General features: G+C 33.5%; 1 protein-coding gene across 1 annotated transcript; it reads left to right on the top strand.

Annotated features, from left to right (window-relative positions):
- The first annotated feature begins 281 nt into the window (after positions 1-281).
- Positions 282-24,467, top strand: LOC100926815 (vomeronasal type-2 receptor 26-like). The gene is made up of 6 exons (XM_012544127.2): positions 282-352; positions 2,902-3,193; positions 6,528-7,328; positions 12,626-12,853; positions 18,843-18,966; positions 23,563-24,467. Exons 1-6 carry the CDS (start codon positions 288-290, stop codon positions 24,465-24,467), a joined length of 2,415 nt encoding a protein of 804 aa, XP_012399581.1. The 5' UTR covers positions 282-287.
- Positions 24,468-26,104: the final 1,637 nt, after the last annotated feature.

Genomic DNA, 26,104 nt, shown 5'->3' with positions numbered 1-26,104 from the left:
GATGCTGGCAAGTTTTTCATCAGTCCATGATTCAAACAGCTGAATTTGCTATAGTGTGAGAGATTGGCAACTTGCTTTCCTTAGGGTTAGAACTTTGGTTAATTTTGAGGGAGATGTGATCAGGTATTATGAAAAGCATAAAAAAGCAATTCCTTTCTTTCCTTATTGTATCTCTACTGCTTTTGCTTCCAGTTTCTGGGCAGATTTGCTTCGAGAAAATTAACCCCCTTCTTGTCAACAATGGGGATTTGGAGATTGGGGTCTTTTTGACCTTGCTCTCAGCTGAAATGAACAGTATGACAGGAACAGAAGTGTTTCAAAGTCCTCCTAACAAAACATGTAAGCCTTATCAGTAAGTGAATTTCTATTTGCCTGGACTCATTTTTTATTGTGTTCATTCAAGAGAAGTCCTCATGGTTTAGCAAAAGAAAGTGAAGTGATGGGTGCTGTCTCCTTGTTTCTTCATATTTTTATACTCTTGTCATTTTCTTATATGTTTAATTAACTTTCAGAGTTGAAGCAAGAAAACCTTTCTCTTCTACTTTTCCCTTTTCACTTTCCTTCAAATGTCTTATACCCAGATATTTTAGTCCTGAGCAGGTTGCCTTATCATCTTTCCTTCCTTGCCATCCCAATTTCATCTTAATATTTAAGCAATGAAAATAATGAAAGTCTTTAGAGTGTATGCCTCCTGAAATTAGGTTATTGGCTTGAAGCAGCAGAAGTACTTGAGGTCTATACCTCCTTTTCCTCCTTGGACAGAGTTTTTGTTGTTTAGTGTACTGACACAGAGCAAGGAGAAATCAGCCCCATCATCAGGAATGGAAGCTCCTATATTCTTTCTCTACATTTTGCTGTCTGATAATGAACGTTCACATTCTTTTAGGAAGTTATGAGAACCTCTTCAGTCAAGATGCTCTATTCATCCCATCGCTTCTATCAGTGGAAACTATAATCTTAGGGTTTTTTTTTTTCTATTTTTCTAGGCAAAAGTTACATGTTCTTGATAAAGTGTTCTAAGGTAGGGAACCTCAATAATACTGACTAGGCCAGCCTTGAAAGTTGGGTCTTAGTAACTTTGAGTTTATTTGGGAGAAAAAGGTATATCCAGGAAGAAGCTGTAGCAAGTACCGAGACTTGGAGTGTGTTTATGGAATGCTTGCTATTACTGAGTGGATGGATATCTGGGGAATTCTCCTTTCTCTTGGTGATATGAGAGGGGCTTGTTTGCGTTTCTCTTGGTAACCTTTACTGAACTGGAGGAATCCAAGAAAAGTGGATGTAGATTTACTTTCTGGGACTTAAAAATATGTAGTGACATTCATGCTGATGGATAAGTCTCAGTTTGTGCATTTTCTGTACCTTTTGCAGAATTCTATGTGTGTAGCAATCTGCAGTGTAGAAACAGGATTCAGACCAAAACACCAATTCCTGAATCATTTCCCATTGTCATAGTAGAGGAGATGGAACCTGACTATTTATTCTCTCTTCTGCTTCTGGAAAACATACCATGAGATACATTGAATTGTTCTTTGGGAAATGAGATTTTTAATTTTTTCTGTAGCCTATTGTAGCCAAATGCTTCTGTGTATCATGCTCTAGGTCACTTTTTAATCCTTCTGGATTCTTTCATTTCCCTTTATTTTTTAAAACTTGAAAATAAAAACATCTTTATGAATTAATGTTCATAAATTACAAATCTTTAAGTGTCTATTTTTTTCTAAAATACATAATGATTAAATCATTTTAATAACTAATTATTTTCAAAATTCTGTTCTTATTCCATTTATTATTCATCAAAATGACAGAATTATAAGTTTGGCATGGAGGGAAAAGAAGTTTCTACCATCCACTGGTGAAAATATTAAATAAAAATCCTGTTCTAAATCAAATGTTCTTTTAAACTCTATGCAGTTTGTTTATTTTGTCTTGAGAATTGCATTCCACAGTAAAGGCAAGCACTCTATTATTGTCTGCACTGATGATAATTTAATGGAAACAATATAAGTGAGACAGCCAAAATTTACCATTATGTCATGATCACTTTCTGTCTCAATTAAAACAGGCCCAGATTGTCTGAAAGGAGAAAGAATGGAGAAAATGTACCAGATTGGTTATATGTCAAAACATTGCCAAGAAGAGTTTAAGAATTTATTCTTTGTGAGAGCATCCTGATTGAAGATCTGGTACTAAGTCACAATCTTCAAAATGACTTTGGTTTTCTGCTCTTCCCAGTCCCTGTCAGAAAAAGAAGAAGTGAGGAGAGAGAAAAGGCTAAATTAGGACCTTAAATTAGAGATTTTTACAGAGGACCTGAGGAAAATAATTTTGACCTAAATATGTATTACCTCCTGTTCACACATTTATGTGAATTTTTATGTATAATTTCTTCCTCTTGCAATGACCTCTTTCCCAAATACCCATACATCAAATTATCCTCAGTTTTCATGGATCGTGATGCCCTCCATGAAACCTTCCCTTATTTCTTCAGAGGAATGGGACTCACTCCACTGTTTCCTTAGATCTTAGTGACATTCACCTTTAATACATGTCCTGCCAATAATGTAATATCACAGTTTCCTATGTATCTGTTTTTTCTTTTACTCTGCTCTAAGCCTTCTGGGATCAATGATCATCCAGGACTTTTTGTGGAATGAGTGATTTACTCTAGCAGCCAGGGTTATATGAGAAATAATTTTAGTAATTTCATGAAGAGATGAATATAAGAACAAAGCACATGGGTGGGCACTATTTTTTTAAAAAATACAAATGGAATTAGCTGAACAGTTCCAGGAGTCCTTTGTTTTGAATTACATGGCTGTTAAAAGTCTTTTTTTTGGAAAAGTATTTCATTTGGAAGTTTTATTAATGTTCTGTGGCAATTTCCTCCTTACTCACCAGATTAATATACAAAAATTACCAGCAATTCCCGGCTCTGGCATTCACCTTAAATGAGATTAATCGGGATCCTAATCTTTTGCCCAACATATCCTTGGGATTCCACCTCTACAACACCTACTCCAATGATGAAAGGACCTTGGAGAGTTCCCTGCGATGGCTGTCTGGACTGGACCGGCTCATCCCTAATTATAATTGCAAAGAGCAGACCAAGTCTGTGGCTGTCCTTGGAGGAGCCACATCAGCTCTCTCAATCCAGATGGGAACCCTGTTTGATCTCTACCATTTTCCACAGGTAAATAAGATTGAACCTAACTGATTCTGTGTTTTTGTCTACAAAATAGTAGTAGTAGTTGCAACAGCAGCAACAAGTACATTTATGATACCTCTAAATTTTTAAAATTAAATTTAAAATTAATTTTTAAAATGCTTTACATATGTATTCCTTTTTATCTTCACAACAAATGCACAAGGCAGGTGTCTTATTACTCCCATTTACAGAGGAGACTACAGAGATTGAGAAAAGCTAAGGTGTTATGATGCAGCTAATAATTAACCGGTATGGAAATTGAACTCAGGTCTTCTTGACACAAGTTTAACTCTAGCAACTGAACCATGCAGTCACCTCGATCATCAGGGAGGGGAACAACTGAAACATCAATTAGAATGTAAGCCAAAAAGAAATTGAAGTAATTTAACTTCCAACCTTTGAAAGGATCTGAGAACTGGCTTTACTTGCCCATTATGATAGAAATAAGTTCACCAATGATTGGAGACATTAAAATGTTTACTCAACATTACACAATTCACTGTGGAATAATAGTGATTAGAGCTTACAAATTTAAATCTTAAGTTAAATAATCTTTCTATAAGTGCTTTGTCTTTCACAGTCATTTCATGAAAATTGTGAGTATTTCATTTAAATGAAATGGAGATCAATTTTGAATATGAAACCCATTTGAAAAGGGAAAAGACTTTCTCCATTTATACACATATCCCTTATTTTAAATCTTTCATACTTTTACTCAATATTATTTATCCCCAATTACTTCACAGATACAGATTTAACGTTTAAGGGTTTGGGAGGAAAAACAAAGGGGAGCTTTACTGTGTCACTAGCATTGGAATTATAGATTGTTCTGATCATATGCATGGAGAACAGAATATAAACAAAACATTCCAAACTCAAGGAGCTTAAGAATTAACTCGAGGTTGAGATTTGCAAACCAGAGTGTTATGTCCAAGTCAGGAATTCATTCAACAAAATTCATCTAATATTATTGTTTGCCAGATAATATAGGAGCATAAGATCTTGTCTAGGAAAGAAGTATACTTTTCCATTCTGTGATTCTTCTATCTTGATTCTGGTTGGAGATAGCATGACAGGAGAGGATGGATGTGTCTGTTTCCACAAAGTGGCAGGTTCCTTCTTACTGTGATATGTAGGTACTTATCTGATCCTTTCATTTGAGAAAATCATAGTCATAGATAATATGAATTGACATCAGTCCTATTGTCAAGTAGCTGGTCAGGACTTCTGATGCCTATTCATGTGTAGACATTACATTTTAAATTGGTGACTATAGTTGGTGAGGTTCTATCTGTGGAGCAGAGAAATGTTAGATACTAAGAGTAACAAAAACTTGATGTGGTGTTAAAACATTCTTTCTCTTTGCATTGCTCTCTATGTATTTTAGAACAATAGAGAAGTATAAGACCACTTATGAATAGTTTAGCAGACATTTTAACTATATTATTTTAAAATTATTTTTATTTCTTAAAATATTTAACAATGTAATTAATATTTAATATTTTATTTTTCTCATTTGCATATTAAAATGATGATTTTTTTTAAGTTTTGGGTTCTAGCTTCTGTTTCTCCATATTTATTTATGCTGTCTCCTCTCTGAATTGATAAGCATTCAGATATTGTTGATACATATGCAATCATGTAAAACATTCCCATTTTAGTCATCATGTAAAAGAAGACTCAAATAAAAGAAAGAAAACGAAAAAAAGGACAAAATCAATTATTTTTGTGGTAGTGAATACTATGTTTTATCATAAGTCCTTTCAGAATATCATAGATCATTATATTGCTGAGAATTGTTACATCTCTCATTGTACAATGTTGCTATTAATGCTGTACAATGTTTTCTTGATTCCATTTATTTCCCTTTGCATTATTACATCTAAGTCTTTTTATTTTTTTTTCTTGAAACATCCTGCTTCTAATTTTTATATCACAATAATATTCATCACAATCATATACTATAGTCAGTTTAGCCATTTCTCAATTTAAGGATGCCTTTTTGATTTCCAGTTCTTAGCCACAACAAAAACAACTGCATAAAATAAATAATAACTGTGCAAATTTCTCCTTTCTGTGTTATTGATATATAGACAGGATGAAAGGCTATTCACAGTTTTATAGCTCTTTAGACATAGTTTCAAATTGTTCTCCATAATGATTAGATCGGTTCATTCTAGAAATTCTGGAAAGTGTTTTAGTTCTCCAGTTTCCCAATATCCCCTCCAAGATTTTTTGGTTATCCTTTTCTTGTCATATAAGTCAATCTGATAGATGTCACATGGTACCTCATAGTTGTTTTAATTTGTACTTCTCTAAGAAACAGTGATTCAGAAGATTTTTTCATATAACTATAGAAAGCTTTATAGCTGAGAAATGAAGATTTTATCTGAGCTACATATTGCAACCCCCCCCCCCCTCCACCCAGTTTTCTGCTGTACTTTACTGGAAATACTTATTCCAAAAAATTTCCCCTGGTTTTCAGCTTTTCTTATAATTTTCCTGTCATATTAGTCAATTTGATTGGCATGATGTGGTACCTCTAAACTGTTTTCATTTGTATTTTACTCATGATGAAAGAGGTTATCTTTAGTTTCCTGCCAATGATATCAATATCAAGTGTACATGAGGAAGAATGGGCTATTTTTATGATTCTTGGAAAGCTTTAGTCATTGGCAATATGCTTATACTCAGTTACATTTTAGTGGGTATTCCTTTTTCAGTATTGCTTGGTTTAGATTTCACTAAGCTCTTATCAATCTAGATTTCTGATTTCATGAAGTCAGAAATTAATATTCAGGTTTTATTAGGAAGCAATTAGTTTTTCTTGTTTGAAATATAGTAGCGCAAACCAATAATGACATCTATGAATGAATTTTATTTTATCCCAAATTTTTAAAAAGTACACAATACTATTCATGTGTTCACTTTCTTTTAGTTACAAAAGAAAACTTTTACTTCACCCTCAATCATTTATAGCAGGTTTAATCTAGAAATTTACCCTTGCCAACAATTAAACAAAGAATTAATGATATATTCTTGTTTCTTTGGAAAGCTCAAGGAAGAAACCTAGCTAAACCAGAAGTAGCAACAGACTATCTGAACTCATTCTTCACTAAACCACTATCTTTTTAAGGACTCAGAGAGTGGGATTAATAGAGAGACTTTCAGCAATGAAAATGTCACCTGTAATAAATTTGCATTAAAATTTTAAAATAATTTCTATAAACAAACATGCCAATTTGAGTGTGTGTGTTTTACTTTGGTTCTTTTAACATCATCATGCATCATTTGATTTTTATTTTTTTTTCTCATCCAGATCAGCTATGGTCCATTTGATCCTGTTTTTACTGACAAAGCTCAATTTCCTTCCCTCTATCAGATGGCCCCCAAAGAGTCTTCTCTTCACCGAGGTATTGTCCACTTATTGGTACATTTTGAATGGAATTGGATAGGGTTGATTGTCTTTGATGATATGAAAGGTGATGGATTCCTCGAGGAAATGAAAGAGGAAATGATAAAGAACAAAGTTTGTATGTCCTTTACAGAGAAAATCCCTACTAGTGACAGAAATCATAGGAAGCCTTCTGAGACCTTCATGCCAAGGATCTTAATATCAGAAGTCAAAGTGATTGTTATCCATACTGACACAGATTCATTAATAATTTTGGGAATCTCACCAACCCCCAATATCCCAACGAAGAAGGTCTGGATTGCCACATCTCATTCGAACATTAATACAAAACCTTTCTATCATTATGGTTATATTTTCCATGCAACTCTCTTCTTTTCACACTTGACAAATGAAGTTCCTGAATTTAAGACTCTTCTACAGGCAGCCATACCTTCTCAATATACAGATGGCATTTTTCTTAAGGCAATTCATCCATCAGCTTCTAAATGCTTAGTTCAACCAGCAAATCCAGAGCAAGCATATTCACCAAATGCTTCCTTGAAGACTTTGTCTTTGTACTCTTTTGAAATGACCATGTCTACCTTGAGTTACAATATCTATAACTCTATTTATGCTGTGGCTTGGGCTTTACATGAAATGCTGATGAGGAAATCTGAGAAAAAATCAATAGAAGATGAAGAATATTTATTAACTCATTCATGGCAGGTAATATTGAAAAAGTGACCACTTTTTAGTTATGACTTTATAAGGATATATTTGGGGACTAGGTAAGACAAGGTAGATAATGAAGATTTTTTTTGAATTCTTAATTTTTTCTAATTGAATATTCTTTAAAGAATGTATTATTACTCTTTTAAAATGGTCAATGTGCATATAAAACTTAAAATTACTGTTTCTTTCAGAATAAAGGACTTCAGGTGTCATTCAGGTTTCTGGACAAGAACAACTTTTTACAACAATTTTAACTATTGTACTTAGAGTTAAGGGTTACCAATCACCTATAAATTCACCTTCTTCCATTTTATACCTGTTATAATTATTTTAAACAACAGTTCAAAATTAGCCTAAATGGAGCTTGTTAGATTGAAAGATATTCTACATTGGTTGACATTCAAGCCAGTGACCAATCCTTATGAGCTCTCTACCTGATAGTAGGTAATATTTTCATTAATTGTGATGCAGTATCCCTCAATTAATGGTATTTTATATATTTCTTCTTAATTTATTAGTCATTCATTGTTTCTCTTTAATCAATTAATTATGAAATCTCATCCCAGCTAAAAATTAACTGGAGACATTATTTTTTTCTATATATTCTTAATGATCTCTTTCATTGATTCCTGGAATCATAAGCTTGGAGAAACATGAATTCTATTGACCCTATATTTTATTAAGAATGTTACAAATTATTCAAAGAAATATTTCAATAATTTATCTCTGATAATAATGATCCTGGATAAAATCATCTCCAGTCATTAATGGAAGCTGTGGATTTTTTTTCATAATTATGGAAAAAAAAAACATTCCCATTAGTCAATTCTCTCCAGATACCAGAATCTGTTAAAAATTTCCCTCAGGGTATTATCACAGGCTGACATAAACTCAATTTGTCCAAAATGCTCTTTTGATTTTCTTATAAGAGGGAATTTTCTCATCTCTCTAGAAACTTCTATCAGTCCTTTGAACAGTCTCTTCCACCTAAGCCTACTCCTTCCTAATTCTATCCCTTTTGAAATACAGAAAATTTCCTTATATTAACTAAAATGGGGTATAGACAGTAGTGTTTTATCATTATAGAAAGGAAAAATAGATTCTCTTTTTTATTATTTATTTTATTCCTAAAATATATTTTCTAAAATATATTCCTAAAATATATCCTTAGTTATAACCAGGGATCAACAGAAAATGTTCACTCACAGGTTTGATCCCAATATTTATCAACAGGGGAAGCTTTAATCTACTCTGTTTCTCTGACCTGGGCTGTATGGCATTAACTAGGTTGTTAACCTTGTGCCCTTATGAGCTCATCATATTATTGATAAAATTAATTCACATCCCCAATCCAATTTAGCCTTGCTGTGGCATGGAAGTTCTAAACTCAATGACTTAAAAGCCTCTCAAACAGCAGTGACCAAAGACATGTGTCCTGATGCCCAATAATAGCTTCTCTTCAACTTTTGGGCTTTGCTCCTACTTATGTGTTCTCAAGTCAGGTATATATGATATGAATATCCTTTTATCTGGCATCCATTTGGACAAGGAAAGACCATTTACTGTACCTTTTTTTTTTCTAGTATAAACATGTCTTGTTCAATGAAATTATTTTTGAATTTCAGGGTATCTGTCACATTAAATTTGCACTGACAATTTTCTTCTAATTTATCTCTTTCATTTTATATTGCTATTTATCAAATTTCTAGAAAGCATGACAAATTTATTTTTAGGTACAATCCTTCCCTAAATATATATCCCCTCAAATTTTCAAAACTATATTACTTTTCATCAATTACATGTAAAACAATTTAAACATTTTTTTATAAAACTTTTAGTTCCAAAATATCTCACTTTTGCCCTATCCAAAAGGCTCCCTCCACTGAAAGACCTATTTGAAGTGAGGCAATACATTTCTATAAAAGTCATGCTACCAAAAAAAAAAAAATTAGGTCTTCCTTCCCAACCCCCCCCCAAAAAAAAGAAACATCAAGAAAAATAAAGTAAAAAAAAATCATGCTTCAATCTATATTTAGGTGCAATCAGTTTTTTCTTCAATTGTGGATATTTAGATATGGATATTTCAAAATAAGTAGTAAAGATTAGTCTTGCTTCATTGTATTGCTGAGAACAGCAAAGACATTCACAATTGATTATCTCATAATATTGCTGTTTTTTTGTGCACAGTACATTTCACTTTGCAGAAGTTCATGAATATCTTTCCATATTTTTCTGACAGTGTCCTGTTCATCTCTGTTATATCACAATAATATTCCTTTACAATTTATTTGCCATTCCCCAGTAGTTGGGCATCCCATTAAGTTAATTAAAATAATAAGATGTTATGTGCTCAGAGAAAAGAAATTTTATAACCATTATTGTACATACAGGTTGTTTTTCTTTTTAAATCTTTTTTTGGATACATATTATTTTATTAAATCAAAATGTATGATTGTATAGACCTTTGGTCATGATTGCAAATTGCTCTACAAAATGGTTGAATCATTACACAAATCCCCCAGCAATGGATTAATATCTCATACTACCCATATTTCCTTCAACATGTATTATTTTTTTCCTGGTTCATTTGTCAATTCAATAGGTATGAAGTAGTATCTCAGAATCATTTCAATTTGTATTTCTCCAATCAATAGTGAGCTATGTTATTTTTTCCCATGTGGCTATAAGTAACTTCATTACTTCATGTGAAAACTGTTTATATCTTATGATCTTTTATTAATTGGGAAATGGATCTTATTTTTATATATTTGACTCAGTTTCCTATCCATTTGAGAAGTGATGCTTTCATCAGATAAGCTTGCTTCAAAATTCTTTTTACAAATACTATTGCTAACTGCATTTCCTTCCATTTATTCTCTTCTCTCTCTCCTTTTATCCTGTCCCTCCCCAAAAGTGTTTGCTCCTAATCACTTTCTCTCCCATAATGCCCTTTCTTTCATCACCCTCCCCTTTTCTCATAACACAATCCCCTCCTATTTTCCTGCAGGGAAGAAGGGAGAGATATCTATAACCAAATGAGTGTTCATTTTATTTCCTTTTTGTGCTAATTTTGATGAGATTAAAGTTCACTCATGGCCCCACTCTCTTCCTCATCCCCTATAATAAATAGCTATTTTTGGAAGATAATTTTACTATTCCAGTTCTCCATTCATTTTGTTTACTATTTTAGGGGAGATAATTTGTGCTATTCCACCTTTCCAAGTCCTTTTCCTGTCTTCTCTCTGCCATCTTGATTCCACTTTCCAAAATGGAGTTCTTTCTATGAAACAATTTCCTAAAAATGATACCAGAGGAAGGATAAAGAAATATTTTAATAAATCAGATCACTGTAAAAAAAAATAATCAAAGATGAAATTTTGGTAGCAATACATTAAGAGTCTTATACTTATACTTATCAAACTAAGGAAGGGAAAGGTATGGTGAGACAATGAATAAACTATATGCCAGACACTGAGCTAAATGATTGGAATCAAAAGAAGCAATGGACAGTCCCTACACTAAAGAAGCTCACAATCTAATGGGGAAGACAGAAAAGCTAATATGTATAAATAAGGTATATATGGCTGAAACTTTAAAAAATAAGAATGAATTATTTTAGAAGAGATGATATCGAGATGTCACAGTATATAGAGCCTGGAGCCTAGAGTCAGGAAGACTTGAATTCAAATCCAAGATCAGAAATGTATTAGCTAGATGACTCTGAGCATGTCACAATCAGCCTAATCTATAAAATGGGATAGAGAAGAAAATGGCAAAAGAACAAAGTATCTTTGACAAGAAAAACCCAAATCCAATCACAAATTGATCTAAGCAGTGGTTAAGTGATAGATTTTAAAGCATTTTATAATGAGAATTATTTAGGTATTGATTTAAAAATAAAGTCACTGAGGGATGTAATTCCCATAGAAATCTTAGGGAAATTATATATACATACATACATACATATATATATATATATGTGTGTGTGTGTGTGTGTGTGTGTATGCCATTAATATGATCCATTTTAGTTTCCCTTACACTTTCTATATTCACATCCTCCAAAAGTACTATTCACCTGAATTTAAACTTAACCTACCCTGAAGGGGGAACATACAAACACATGAAAATGGATGTGCCTCAGGCTTGTCTTTGGGCACTAATTATTGCCTTTATTAGGTTTGAGTCCAATGCAACAAGGATCATCCTCAACTATTTAAACAAGTGCCCAATGTCAAAATAAGCTGAGTGACAAAATGGCATTTCTTTTCAATTTTTGAACACCTTAAGTGAAGATCTATTCTTGGGAATAATAGTGTATAAACATTCAGTAAACAAATATTTATTAGGTCCCTATAATATGCTAGTTACTGCACTGAGTACTGGGGATACAAAGAGGGCTTTTGTTTTTGAAGAGTAATCTAATAAGGCAACATCAAGAAAGAGAGGACAAATAAGCTGTATGGTAGATCAATAGGAAATAATTAACAAAAGGAAGCCACTACTATTAAGTTTTGGAAAGGCTTTTCTAATAAGGTGGGACTTTAGTTGGGCTTTGAGCAAGTCAAAGAAGCCTAAAAATATAGATGAGAAGGTTGAGAATTCCAGAAATGGAGGTCAGCCTGAAAAAAAATGTCTATTAGAGTCTTGTTTCAAGATAATCTATTCTTGTCCATGGAACAGTAAGATCAACATCATCTCTGCATTAAATAACATGTGGAGATTAATGGTGTATAGTACAAGGGAAGGAGACTAATAATATACAGAGTACATTGAAAGACACTCATTTGTTTTTGTATTTTTTTCTGGAGGTAGGAGAAAGCCACTAAAATTTTTAAATATGGAAGTTATATAATCTGGCCTACTCTTTAGAAGAATTACTTCCAAGACAGAATGGAGAATGGAGCAGAATGAGGAGACGCCTATGGGCAGAGAGATCCATTGAAAGACTATTGCAATAGTCCAGGTGTGAAGTCATGGGATGTACCAGTAGCAGAGGAGAGGAGGGAAACCTTTTGGAGAAGTGTTGCGAAAATGAAATCAACAGACCTTGGCAATAGATTATATAAAGGGACTGAGAGACAGTGAGGAGTTTAGGGCAAACCTGCAACTATGAATATACAACACTGTGTTTCCCAAGCTTCATTTTTATGTGTCCCAATAGAAAGCCAGATTTTATTCCACCTCAAATAAGACCACAAAACTCCATAAGATCACAAAAGAGGCCCTGTAGCTCAAATGAGATTGCCCTTCTCTCAAGTACTTCTTGTAATGAACATTTTCTTCCCTTTCAGCTGCACTCCTACCTGAAGAACACCCAGTTTAAGAACAGAGCTGGTGACCAGGTGTTTGTGGATGAGAATAGACGCCCTGAAGCTCAGTATGCCATTATGAACTATGTGTTCTTTCCTAATAAAACTGATCTTCTTCTGCATGTGGGGGACTTTATTCCAGAGGCTCCACTTAATCAAGATTTTACAATTTGTGCAGATGCCATAGTGTGGGACAAGTGGGGTTCAGAGGTCAGACACATTTTGAATGTTAACTTTATGCTTCTAATCACAGGAAGAATTCTTTCCCTATTTGTTTTATTCTGTATTACTTATAGGGACCACTAAGTGGTAAAACGACTAGAGTGCTAGACTTGATTCTGATTCACTTTTCTTAGTTCATCGAAATTTATCATTTTCCCTGAAACAATCCTGGCTATCATTTCTTACAACACAATATTGTTTCATAACATTTACATATATCTACATATATTATATACAAAGACTTTGATACATACATCCACATGCACATACAAATCTAACCCTAACCCTAAATTCGCCTCCCGACTCTAACCCTAAATATATGTAGTACCTTGTTCAACAATTCTTTTGTTTATAGACACCATCACATATTTCCATTCTTTCCCATTTCAAAACAGCTATAAATATTTTAAAATTTTTATTTTGAACTTAAATACAAAAAGATAGAAAAAACATTTCCATGTATATAGCACAACACAAAAAGTGTATTTAATATATAAAAGCATCTAATTTCATATGTTCTTTATAAATTATTTGAGCAGTCATATCACCCAAAATGACAGATTTCAAAGATGCTTTTAGAAAAACATTACTATTATTGTGTACAACATTCTCTTAGTTCTACTCATTTATCTTTTTTATTATTTCATGCTAGCCTTTCTGTTTTTCTAAAATCAATTAGCTCATTATTTTTAACAGCAAAATAGTATTCCACCTTAATTATATACACTACAACTTTTTTAGTAATTCTGCAATTGATGGGCATACTCTCGATTTCCAGTTCTTTGCCTCCCCAAAGAGAGATTCCATAAAAATTTTGTTATTGAAAAGTGGTTTTCCCCTTTACCTATTTACTTTGGAAGCATACCTAAAAATACTATTGCCATGTTAAATTGTATATGTTTTCCTGATTCTGAGAGGAGAAGGTTGAGATCCCCCACTAGAATAATTTTACTATTTCTTCCTGGCTTAAAATCTCTAGGAATTTGCCTGCTCTACTACTTAATGCATACACATTTAGTATTGTTATTACTTCATTATTTATAGTATGCCTAAATAAGATATATTTTCCCTTATTGTCTCTTTTAATAAGATCAATTTTTACTTTTGCTTTATCTGAGATCAGGATCACTATCTCTGCTTCTTTTAATTCAGCTGAAGAATAACAAATTCTGCTCCAGCCTTTTATTTTACCTTTATACACACACACTCTCTCTCTCTCTCTGTCAAGTGTGTTTCTTGTAAACAACATATTGTAGGATTCTGTTTTTTAATCCATTCTGCTATTTGCTTCTGTTTTATGGGAGAGTTCATCCCATTCACATTAACAGTTATGATTACCAGCTCTGTGTTTCCCTCCATCGCATTTTCTCCTCTGTATATATTTTATTAACTTTCCATCCTGTTCTTAATCTTCTTTTTTACCCACCCTACCCACTATCTTATTTCCTACCATTTCTTCCCCTTCTCTTACCTTTTCCCCTGTTTCTGCTCTAGTTTCTATCTTGCCTCTACATTTTCTTTTATTCTTTCTCCTTCTACTTCTTTATAGGAGTAGATAAATTTCTATATCCACTGAATGATTAAATCCTTCCTTCTTAGAGCCAAAACTGATGGGATCAAACTTCAGACAATGCTCATTCTCTTCCTTTTTTCCCCTGAAATATAATAGGTCTGTTGAATGTCTTGGTGTGAACTAATTGTCCCATTATACCTTCCCTTTCCTTTTTTTTTTTTTTTTCCCAGTACAGACCTTTTTCTACCCCCTAATGTCTTTTTCTTTGATGTCATCACATCAAAGTTCACTCACCACCACACCCTCAGTCCATGTGATTCCCTACTCTGTCTTCCCCAGTGATAGATACAGTTCTTAAGAGTTACAGATACTGCTTTCTCATCCAGGGATGCAAACAGTTTAACCTTTAAATTATATGTGTGTGTGTGTGTGTGTGTGTGTGTGTGTGTGTGTGTGTCTGAGTTTGTGTTTTGTTCTTCCCTGTTACGATAGTAGCTTTTTATAGTCAAGATTCTTTTCTGTTTCTGGCCCATTTTCTTTGCTTTTCTTTTGATATTTCCTCTTTTTTTTTATTTTAACCATATTTTCTCTTTTTTAACTTTTATGGTTGAGCTCTGCTGCAGGGGTAAAGGTGATGTGGTCCCAAGCTTTGTGTACAGTTTTGAGTCTTGACTTTGAGCACAGTGGCTCCTTGAGTTTGCAGGGGGTAGCTCTGACTACTCTTTTCAGGAAACAGACTGGTTTCCCAGAGTTTGCTTTCTGACCTGGAACTGAAAGCTGCCCCACTGATTTGCTCCTCTATTGAACCAAAATTCAGGTGGTGTTTTTTGCCATTTGCTTTTTCTTTATATATTGAGATAATCAAATTATTTTTGTTATTATACTGATAGTTTTCCTGATACTGAGATAGCCCTGAATTCTAGGTATAAATTCCATTTAGTCATAGGATATTAAACTAGTGATTAGTTGTTGCAATCTCCTTGCTCATAATTTATTTAAGGTTTTTGGAGGAATATTCATTAAAGAAATTGATCCATAATTTTCTTTCTCTATTTTGATTCTTCTTGGTTTAGGTATCAGCACAATATCTGTGTCATAAAAAGAATGTGGTAGGACTCCTTCTTTGCCTATATTTTTTCCAAATAATTAATATAAAATTGGAATTGATGGTTCTTTAAATGTTTGATAGAATTCACTTATAGATCCATGTGGCCCAGGAGATTTTTTCTTAAGCAGTATATTAATAGCTTGTTCAATTTATTTTTCTGAAATGGGATTAATTTGAGTATTTTATTTCTTTTTCTGTTAATGTGAGCAAGCTATGTTTTTTGTAAATATTTATTCACCTCATTTAGATTATCAAATTTATTGGCATGCCTTTGGGCAAAATAGCTCCTAATTATTGCTTGTATTTCCTCTTCATTGATGGTAAGTTTATACTTTTCATGTTTGAGATTGACACTGTAGGTTCCAAATACCACTGAGAAAAAGATATAGTCCTTTCTATCCCCATTCAGTTTTCTCCAGAGATTTATCTTACCTAGGTTTTCTTTTCTTTTCTTAAAAATTATAACTTTTTATTGACAGAACCCATGCCTGGGTAATTTTTTTTTTTTTTACCATATTATCCCTTGCACTCACTTCTATTCCGACTTTTACCCTTCCTCCCTCCACCCCTTCCCCCAAATGGCAAGCAGTCCTATACATGTTAAATTTGTCACAGTATATCCTAGATACAATATATGTGTGCAGAACCAGACAGTTCTCTTGTTGCACAGGAAGAATTGGATTCAGAAGGCAAAAATAACCCGGGAAGAAAAACAAAAATGCAAACAGTTTACATTGATTTCCCAGTGTTTTTTTCTTTGGATTGCTTCTGTCCATCATTGATCAATTGAAACTGAGTTAGATCTTCTTTTTGTCAAAGAAATCCACTTCCATCAGAATATATCCTCATACAGTATCGTTGTTGATATATATAATGATCTCCTGGTTCTGCTCATTTCATTTAGCATCTTATCTAACTTTTCTAAAATTTTGTTCACCTTCTCAACTTCTTTCTTATTTATTTGTGATTAGATTTGTATAGTTCTCATATAAGAAGATTGAGATTCCTCACTAGACTAATTTTGCTCTCTATTTTTTCCTGTAAATGACTTAACTTCTCTACAAATTTGGATGCTACACTACTTTGTGCATATATATTTAGTATTATTTATAGTACCCTTTAGCAAGATGTAGTTTCCTTCCTTGTGTCTTTTAATTATATCAATTTTTACTTTTCCTTGGTCTGTGATCAGGATTGCTACTCTTGCTTCTTTTTTATTTTAGTTGAAGCATAATATAATCTACTCCAGCTTTTTACTTTTATTTTATATGTATCTCTCTGCTTCAAATGTGTTTTTTAGTAAACAACATATTGTAGGAGTCTGGCTCTTAATTCACTGTGCTATTTGCTTCCCTTTTATAGGAGAGTTCATCCCATTCATATCCACACTTAAGATTACTGATTCTGTATTTCCCATTATCCTTTTTTCTCATCATTATATTTTATTTTCTCCTTTCAGGCATTCTCTCCTCACCAGTGTTTTATTTTTCTAATCACCACTTCCTTCAATATGCCTTCTCTTCATTCAAAAATCCCCTTGGTAATTTCTTTTCCTTTCCATTACTGTCCTCTCCACTATTAGTCCCTTTTTTTCCATCTCCCTATTTCCCTATAGGATGAGACAAATTTCTGTGCCAAACTAATTATTTATGATATGCTGTTTTTATATCCTCACATTAAAGTTAACTTATGCTTAAACCTTCTGTCTAAATATAATCTTTCTAATTGTCCTGACAAAGATACAGGTCTCAAGAGTTAAAGTATCATCTCTACATGTAGAGACATAAACATTTTAAACTTTTAAAAAACATGGTTTTCTTTTATTCCCTTTTTTACCTTTTTATGTTTCTCTTGACTTATGTACTTGAAGATCAAATTTTCCATTCAGTTCTGGCATTTTCATCAGAAATGATTAGAAATTCCCTATTTTATTGAATGTCCACTTTCCCCCTAAAGGTTAATGTTAATTGATGTCTCATTGAGCAATTTAATTCTATTTGTCCAATTGTAATTTTTAATGAAGAATTACCTTTTTCCAGTTAGTCTTTTCATCTTTTTTTAAAAAAATAATTTGACTTATTGTACTTTTAAAAGAATTTTTTTTTTGATCAGTGGATTGTTTTATTTTAGATTTTAATTTCTTGATGAGTTGTTTTCTTTTTCAATTTTACCAAATTTATTTTTAAGGAGTTTTCTTTTTTGCATTTCACCAAATTTATTTTTTTAACAACTTCTTTTCTTCAGTATATTTTCCATTTATCCAAACATGTTTTCTTTTTTGATAATAGCTTTTATTTTTTGAAATACATGCATTGACCCTTGCAAAATTTTGCCTTTTATTCCCTTCCCTAGACAGCAAGTAATCCAATATAGGCTAAAAATGTGCAATTTCTAAACATTTTCACATTCATCATGCTGCACAAGGGAAAACAGAGCAAAAAGGGGGAAAGAAAAAGAACAAAAAGCAAAAAAACAACAACAAAATGGAGAAATACTATGTTGTGATCCACATTCAGTCACCCTACTCCTCTTTCTGGGTGAAGATGGCTCTCTCCATCACAAGTCTATTGGAATTAGCTTGAATCATCTCATTGAAAAGAGCCATGTCCATCAAAATCATTTATCACATAATCTCCTTGTTGCTACATACAATGTTCTCTTGCTTCTACCCATTCACTTAGCATCAGTTCATGTCTCTCTATGCCTTTCTGACATCATCCTGATGATTGTTTCTTATAGAACAATAATATTCCATAACATTCATATACCATAACTTATTCAGCCATTCCCCAACTGGTGGGAATTTACTCAGTTTCCAATTGCTTACCACTATAAAAAAGGCCTGCTACAAACATTTTTTTATATATCTGGGTCCTTTTCCCCTTTTAATGATCTGTTTGTGATACAGACCCAGTAGAAGTACTGACGGATGAAAGGATATGAATAATTTGATAACTCTTTGGCTCTCCGGAATGGATGGATCAATTTACAACTCCACCAACAAAGAATTAGTGTCCAAGTTTTTCACCTTTTGTTGTTATTGTGTTTGCTTTGTCCCCCTTGTGATTTTTTTCTTGTACAGCATGACAAATATCAAAATATGTTTAGAAGAATTGCACATGTTTAACCTATATCAGATTGCTTGTTTTTAGGAGAGAGGGAGGGAAGAGAAAGGCAGAAAAATTTGAAACACAAGATTTTGCAAAGGTGAGTGTTGAAGAATATCTTTGCATGTATTTGAAAAAAGCAAGTACTATTTAAAAAAAAATAAAAGGAACTCCTTTTTTCTTCTGCAAATTCTCACTTAATAGTTCTCACTTAAAAATGTGTATTCCACTCTCCTCTCAATACTTTAGGTTCCCTCTGGAGTATGCAGTGACAGTTGTCAGGCTGGATTCAGGAAATCCCCTTTGGAGGGGAAGGCTGCCTGCTGTTTCAACTGTTCCCCATGCTCAGAAGGGGAGATCTCCAATCAGATGGGTGAGTTTCTTCAGGAAACTCTTTTCTCATGGCCACTGATAAAAGAAAATAACAAAGAAACTATTAAATTGTCTAAAATTTTAGGAATATCAGGGTCTCAGTAAGAGATTGTATGAGACTGAGATGGACCAAAGGAATATCCAGAAATAAGTTTCCAGTCACGGTGGGTTTGATCTCACTAAACAATGTGAAAGATAATTAATAGAAAAACAATTATTCATTGTCTTATTTCGTGGATGAACTGCTATCACTTTGTCTTGTCCTCTAGAGGGTATGTGTGGAAATAGATATGATAAAGAACCATATGTATGTGTCTATATACTTATATGCATATGAGTACACACACATATATATATATGTGTATGTATATATTTGTGTGTGCATATACACATCTATATGTATGTTATTATATGTGTGAGAAAGAGACAGAGAGAGAGACAAAGAGACAGACAGAGGGAGAGAGGGAGAGGGAGAGAGAGAGAGAGAGAGATGTTGGAACTAAAGTTTTCTGAGGGATGTAAATTTGTTGGATGCCAGATTCTACTGGGGATTTAATTCAAAATAAGGCTAGGGGAGGTCATCCCAAGAAAAATAGTTGGGCTCCAGCAAGAAATTAAAGGTAGTGATTGAAATGAGGAGTAGGCTATCTACGGGGGTAACATACCACTAAATTTGAGTGAAATAAGGTGAGATTTTTAGCCTGGAATCAATCTGCAAAAACCATTAGAACAAATTTATTTCATATTTAAATGCAGAGAAACAAGCCAACTCCCACCCCTTTGTTCCAACTAGGATATTATATTTTCTCGGTGCCATTCCTCCCTCCATCATAACAACACCTGAAATTATGGTATGTGAATCAAGAGTACTTGGAAGATTTGATTTATTCTGAAGGAGACCAAATTGTGTGCTCTTTCTTAGTTTAAGTAAAGCAAAATCAGTCACAAGATGTTTGATAGTTACAGAAATGAAGAAAGGAGAGGAGAGCGATTAAATCTTCCCTGTGCTCTTTCTAATCATAAAAAGGGAGTATTCCCTGGAAGCCTTTTTCATCACAACTCCTCCACAGATCGATTTCTTTTCTTTTGCACTCTTTCTTTATGTCTTTTACTGTTTCTTTCTCTGTCTCTTTACTCATTCTTCTCTCTCTGTCTTTGTCTCTCATCTGTTTATCTGTTTTTCCCCCTTTTGTTTCTTGTACACACTTCTCTCTCTGTCTTTCTTTTTCTTCCTCTTTCTTTTTCCCCTTCTACCTATCAATCTTTCCATTTTTTATTTATGTCTCGCTCCATTTTCCACCATACGCTCTATCTTAGTTACCATCACACAGGATGAACTCTGATTGGGCTTATTATGGTGCTTTAGTCAAAATGGCTTTCTCCATCCATAATTAAGCAAATTTCTACTTCAGGGCAAGGAGAAAATAACTCTTTCTCTCCTGGTTTACATTTCCAAAAACAAACAAAATTAGGTTTCAAAATTTTTAACTTTTGCCTACAGAAAAATCAGTCTGATTACCAAGTTATATCTGGAAACAAGGAAGTTTTGGTAAATGATCCTCGATAATTAAAGCCTTTCGTCCTACTTTGCAATTGACTGAACTATAAAATATACATCTCTATCCACTTTACTGATTATTTGTCAACAAATTAAGTAAATTAAAAATAAGACTGATTAAGAATCAGACTTCTAACAGTGTCATTTTCTGATCGAGAATAATGGAGTACAACAGTCTGTAAAGAACTGAATTGAAAATTACCCCCAAAACAAGTAAGATGCACATAGTGAATTTATGCAGATTTTTACCATGTAACCAATGAGGTCACTAGAAGAAGAATAGTAGCACATAATGTATGAGAGTAAACAATGAACTTATGAAAAGGTGAAATGTTCATAAAATGAAATGAAGAATGAGAAGTGGCCAGTGTTTCCATGTTATAATCATAGCTGGAATTAGCAAGCAAAGCCTACAGTATAATGAACAAACATCCTGTGGTTTTCTAAAATTGTGTGTGGACAAGGATAACAGTCCCATAGATGGGCAAGTAGAGTTAAGCAACGATCTTCCACGATGAAGGGAAAATCCAAATCAAGAAATCTACTGATGCATCTGAATTTTGGAAGTTTGGAGGACATGAAATTGACCAGGACAAAGGAACTTTAACAGCATTTAATTCAGTAAGACTGATGTGGAGATGGAGAATGAGTTAAGGAGATGAAAGTTTCAATGGCTGACTCAGAATCTCAAGTGAAAATTTTGTTGAGCATGTGGAAGTGAATTTTTATAATCTTGTGTATGTAATGAAATATATCTTATAGTTTTCATACTTTTTTTCAGAAGAATATTTGCTTACAACTGATCGATCCAATGCTGATATCTAGCAGGGTCTTCAGAGATCTTGCTTGATTTCCACATGCTTGGATTTCCACATGAAACCCAGAGTAATTGCTTGAGTCAGTAAGCTCCACAGAGACCATCCAAATACTATCACCCATACCTAATGAATAATAATCTAATATTCTTTCTCTCTCTACCTTATTGTTCAAATTGGGTATGATTTTTTAACCCCATAATGAGTCAGACTTGCTAGGGAATGCTAAAAGCAGTAGACCTTCTATTTGGGGGCATTTTAATCAGCATAATAGAAAATACCGATAGTGTTGGTTCTAGATCTGTGACTTCACTCCTAAAGGGAGCTCCTGAATTAGGAATTACCTTTACTTATGAAGGTCAGCAATTTCTCTAAACTTATTTTTTGAGAGATTCCTAGATCACTGAGGAGTTGAGTGACTTCAAGACTATGACAAAAGCATCTATACCCTGATTAGCCATTGGCTATTTATTTTCTACATCATATTGCACATAGAGTGACAAAAGAAAATTAATCCACTTGAGAGATTAAGGAATGGGACATAGTTAAGATGGGTAAATATCCACCTGGATCACAGTGCTTGTGGAGTCAATTTAGAATTCTGTCTTGGGAGAAAACTTGATGCTGCCATTACTCATCTAATGGCATTGCATTTGAGCCTTGCCTTAGAATGTTTTCAAGCCAGGAGAATAGGGAAAAGAGGAAAGAAGAGAAAAGGTGGATTCTATGAAAAGATATGATAATGTATACAAAGTTCACACTATGCAATAATCTCAATTTGTAACTTGATGTGGAAGTACATGGGTGTCTTCCCTGCAGTGAGGGTTGTTTCTTCATTTAGGGGTGAGCATAATAAGGATGGTAGTGTTTAAATGATACAACCTTCATTTATATAAGGGTTTAATTTTGTATCAAATATATTCTATCTCATTTTAATCTCAAAATAACCCTGTGAAGGAGGTGCTATTATTATCTCCATTTCAATGATAGGAAAATGAAGGCAGACAAATGTGAAAGGACTTACACAAGGTCACACAGCTATTAGATTTCTGAGGCAGGATGCAAATTCTGACATTCTTGACTTCAAGTCCTATTCACTATTCAAGTTGCCATTTACTTATTTATACTATATAGTAAAATTTTAAAGTTTTATTCTGATTTGTGACATTCCTGGCATATGTCTGTTTTGATTGTCATCTCTGATGTGACAAAGCCAATTCAAGGCTTTGTTAGAACATCATAGAAAAAAAGAAAGAAACAAGGAGAAAAGAGAATTTCTAGGAAAGAAAGAACCTGATGATAATAAATCTGGATCTAGAATGCCAGAGAGGGGCTTTAGAATATTATTTCCTAGGTAAAGTTTAAGAAGTTTTCATGGATCTGAAGGAGAGGGTTAAAATAGGGTCAATGCAATATTCCAAAAACAAGTGGAAATTTTTACTCATGAACCAATGAGAATTTCTCTTTAAATTATCTGATTAAACAAAAGTGTTAAAGGGTTATGGAATCACTGAGCAATATATAGCATAATGGCACCATTTCCCTATTAACAGGAGGGACAATTTCAATATAAAAAGTAGTTTTACTAAAATAAACTTTTGTCAGCTATTTAATAAGTCATCAATCATTTAATGAAGAATCATTTAGTAGATGAAGGTTTTGGTGATAAATAATGGGGAGAAAAAGATGAAAGTACTACATTCAAAGAATTTACATTTCAATGGGAAGAGACAGGGATTCACATAATATATGTTTCTATCAAAAAATGGATAAAATTCACATGAAGTACCTGTGAAAAGGTGTAAACTGGAAATCCAAAAAGACGAGGAAGGCTTAATGCAGGTAAATGTCCAAAGTGAGTTGTTGTACAACATAACATAAGGAGTCATCTTGACATTTGATGCTAAAAGGCTCTACTCTCTAAGTTTACTGCACTAAATGATTAGATTATGAGGAACAGGTTTCATCAGTAAAGTAAAACACATACAGAGAATAAACATGAATTAAGCCCCAACTAGTGATAAAGGACATGAACAGAATTAGGTTAGCCTTTTATGTCCTATTACTTACTAGTGACTTTGTTATTCCATAAAGAGAAAAAAAAAAGATTTTGTTTCCTATGGAGGCAGAAGGAATTGCTGTAGCTTTCCTGACTCTTTCCTACATTTTGAAATGAGGATAATTTTTAAAGTCTAAACCTTATTCCCTTGTTTATCACCTACAGATGCAGAGCAGTGTATGAAATGCCCAGAGGATAAATATCCCAATGAGCAGAGAGATCACTGCCTTCCCAAGCTTGTGACCTTCCTGGATGTGAAAGAAGCATGGGGGATGGCATTGACCTTTTTAGCTATTTTGTTTTCATTACTGACAGCTCTGATTCTGTGCATCTTTGTGAAATTCCAGGACACACCCATAGTCAAGGCCAATAACCGGAATCTCAGCTACACTCTCCTCACCTCCCTTATCTTCTGCTTCCTCTGTTCCTTGCTCTTCATAGGCCGTCCTACCACTGCTACCTGTCTTCTTCAACAAACAGTATTTGCAGTTGTGTTCACAGTGGCTGTTTCTTCCATTTTGGCCAAAACCATCATAGTGGTTCTGGCTTTCAGGATTATAAGGCCAAGGAGCAGGATCCGGATGTTCCTTCATCCTAGAATGTCTTACTATGTTGTTCTCATCTGCTCCGGAATTCAAGGGCTTTTCTGTGCCATCTGGTTGGGGACCTATCCCCCCTTTCCAGAAGCAGACACACGCTCTGAATCTGGCCATATCATCCTCAGATGTAACGAGGGCTCTGCCTTTGCATTGTATGGTGTTCTAGGCTACATGGGCTTTCTGGCCCTGGGAAGCTTCACTATAGCCTTCTTGGCCAGGAACCTGCCTGATGCCTTCAATGAAGCCAAGTTCATCACTTTCAGCATGCTGGTGTTTTGCAGCGTCTGGATCTCTTTTCTCCCCACTTATCAGAGCACTAAAGGGAAGGCAATGGTGCTTGTGGAGATCTTCTCCATTTTGACCTCCAGTGCTGGGTTATTGGGCTGCATTTTTATTCCCAAATGCTATGTGATCCTCCTGATGTCAGATGAAAATACTTCCAAACACATCAAGAATCACAGGTGTATCTAAGGCAAGATTTTTTTTCCTTTTTTAATTTATTATTTTTATTTTCCTCAGTTATATGTAAAATATTTTTACATTTATTTGTTTATAAAACTTTTATATCCAGATCATCTCTCTTCCTCAATTCCCCTGCATTAAGAAGATACATGTGAAGTCTTGCAATACATTTCTGTAATTGTTGTTGTATTGTTGTGTTGTTATAACATTGTTGTTATGTTGAGGGGAAAAAACATATCTTCCTTTTCTCCTCCCAAATAAAGAAAAACAAAAATTTTAAAAAGTATACTTAAAATTGTATTCATACACATTCTTTGGGCATAGATAGCATTTTTCACCATAATAGCTTCAGAAGAGTCTTGAATCATTTTATTGCTGAGACTAGTAAAGTCTTTCAGAACTGATCATCCAAAAACATTATTTTGATTTTGTACACAGTAGGCTTCACTTTGCTTCAGTTTATGAAAGATTTTTCAGTTTTTTCTGAGAGCAAACTGCACATAATTTCTTTCAAAACAATAATATTTCTTCATAATCATGTATCTCAATTAATTCAGACATTCCACATTTTATAGGCATTGCTTTAATTTCCATTAGAAACTTTGCCATTAGAAAAGAGCAGCTATAAAGATTTTTATAAATACAGTTTCTTTTCTTTTTAAAAAATATCTTTTTGGATTCATGTTTATTATGTGTGTTGTTAAGTCAAAGGATATACAATATATTCTTTTGATCATTTATTAACTGGGGAATAGCTCATTTTAAAAATAGATTTTCCAATATTCCCTATACATTTGAGGGGGAAAAAAGGTTCATCAGAGAAACTTGCTTCAAAACTTTTTTTTTCAAAATTACTATTGCAAGTCAATTTCTCTCATGTTGATTGCATTTTCTTATCCTTACACCCAATCCCGTCTCAAAATTGGTTTGTTTCTGTTCACTCTTCCCCAAGGATGCCCTCTAGTCTATCAGCCTCCTTTTTTTTTTTTTTTTAAAGTATCCACTTTCCCTCTTACTTTCTTTCAGGTTAATTTAGATTTTTATATTCATTTTGATCATGTATGTTATTTCCTCTTTGAGCCAATTCAGATGAGATATTCCCTCACTCCCTTTTGATATACTACTCTTGCTATTCAATATAAAAGCTTTTACTTGCTTCTTTAATGGAAGATAATTAATGCCATTCCACCTCTCATTTTCCCTTTCTCCCAGTACATTCCTCTCTCACCTCTTAATTTAATTTACTTTAAGTTTTTGTAGATATTATCCCTTTATATTCAACTCACACCTGCTCCCTCTTCTATATATACTCCTCCTAATTGCCATAATAATGGAAAAGTCCTTACTAAATAGTCAGTATCCTCCTCCCATGTAGAATGTAAAGATATGAGTCTTATTAAATCTCTTATGATTTCCCTTTCCTGATTACCTGCTTATGCTTCTCTTGAACATCAATTATATTCAGTTTTGGTTTTTTCATCATGGATGATTGAAAGTCCTCTAATTCAATGAATGCCAACCTTTTCCCGAAAGGGTTAACTCATTTTTATTGGGTAGGTGATTCTTGGTTATTATCCTAGCTCCATTGCTCTCCAGAATTTCAATCACTCTGATTCTTTGGAATAAAAGCTGCTACATTTTGTGTT

Source organism: Sarcophilus harrisii, chromosome 1 (genome assembly GCF_902635505.1).
Source record: "Sarcophilus harrisii chromosome 1, mSarHar1.11, whole genome shotgun sequence".
NCBI classification, from domain to species: Eukaryota; Metazoa; Chordata; class Mammalia; order Dasyuromorphia; family Dasyuridae; genus Sarcophilus; species Sarcophilus harrisii.
This window is presented reverse-complemented; position numbering and strand designations above follow the sequence as displayed.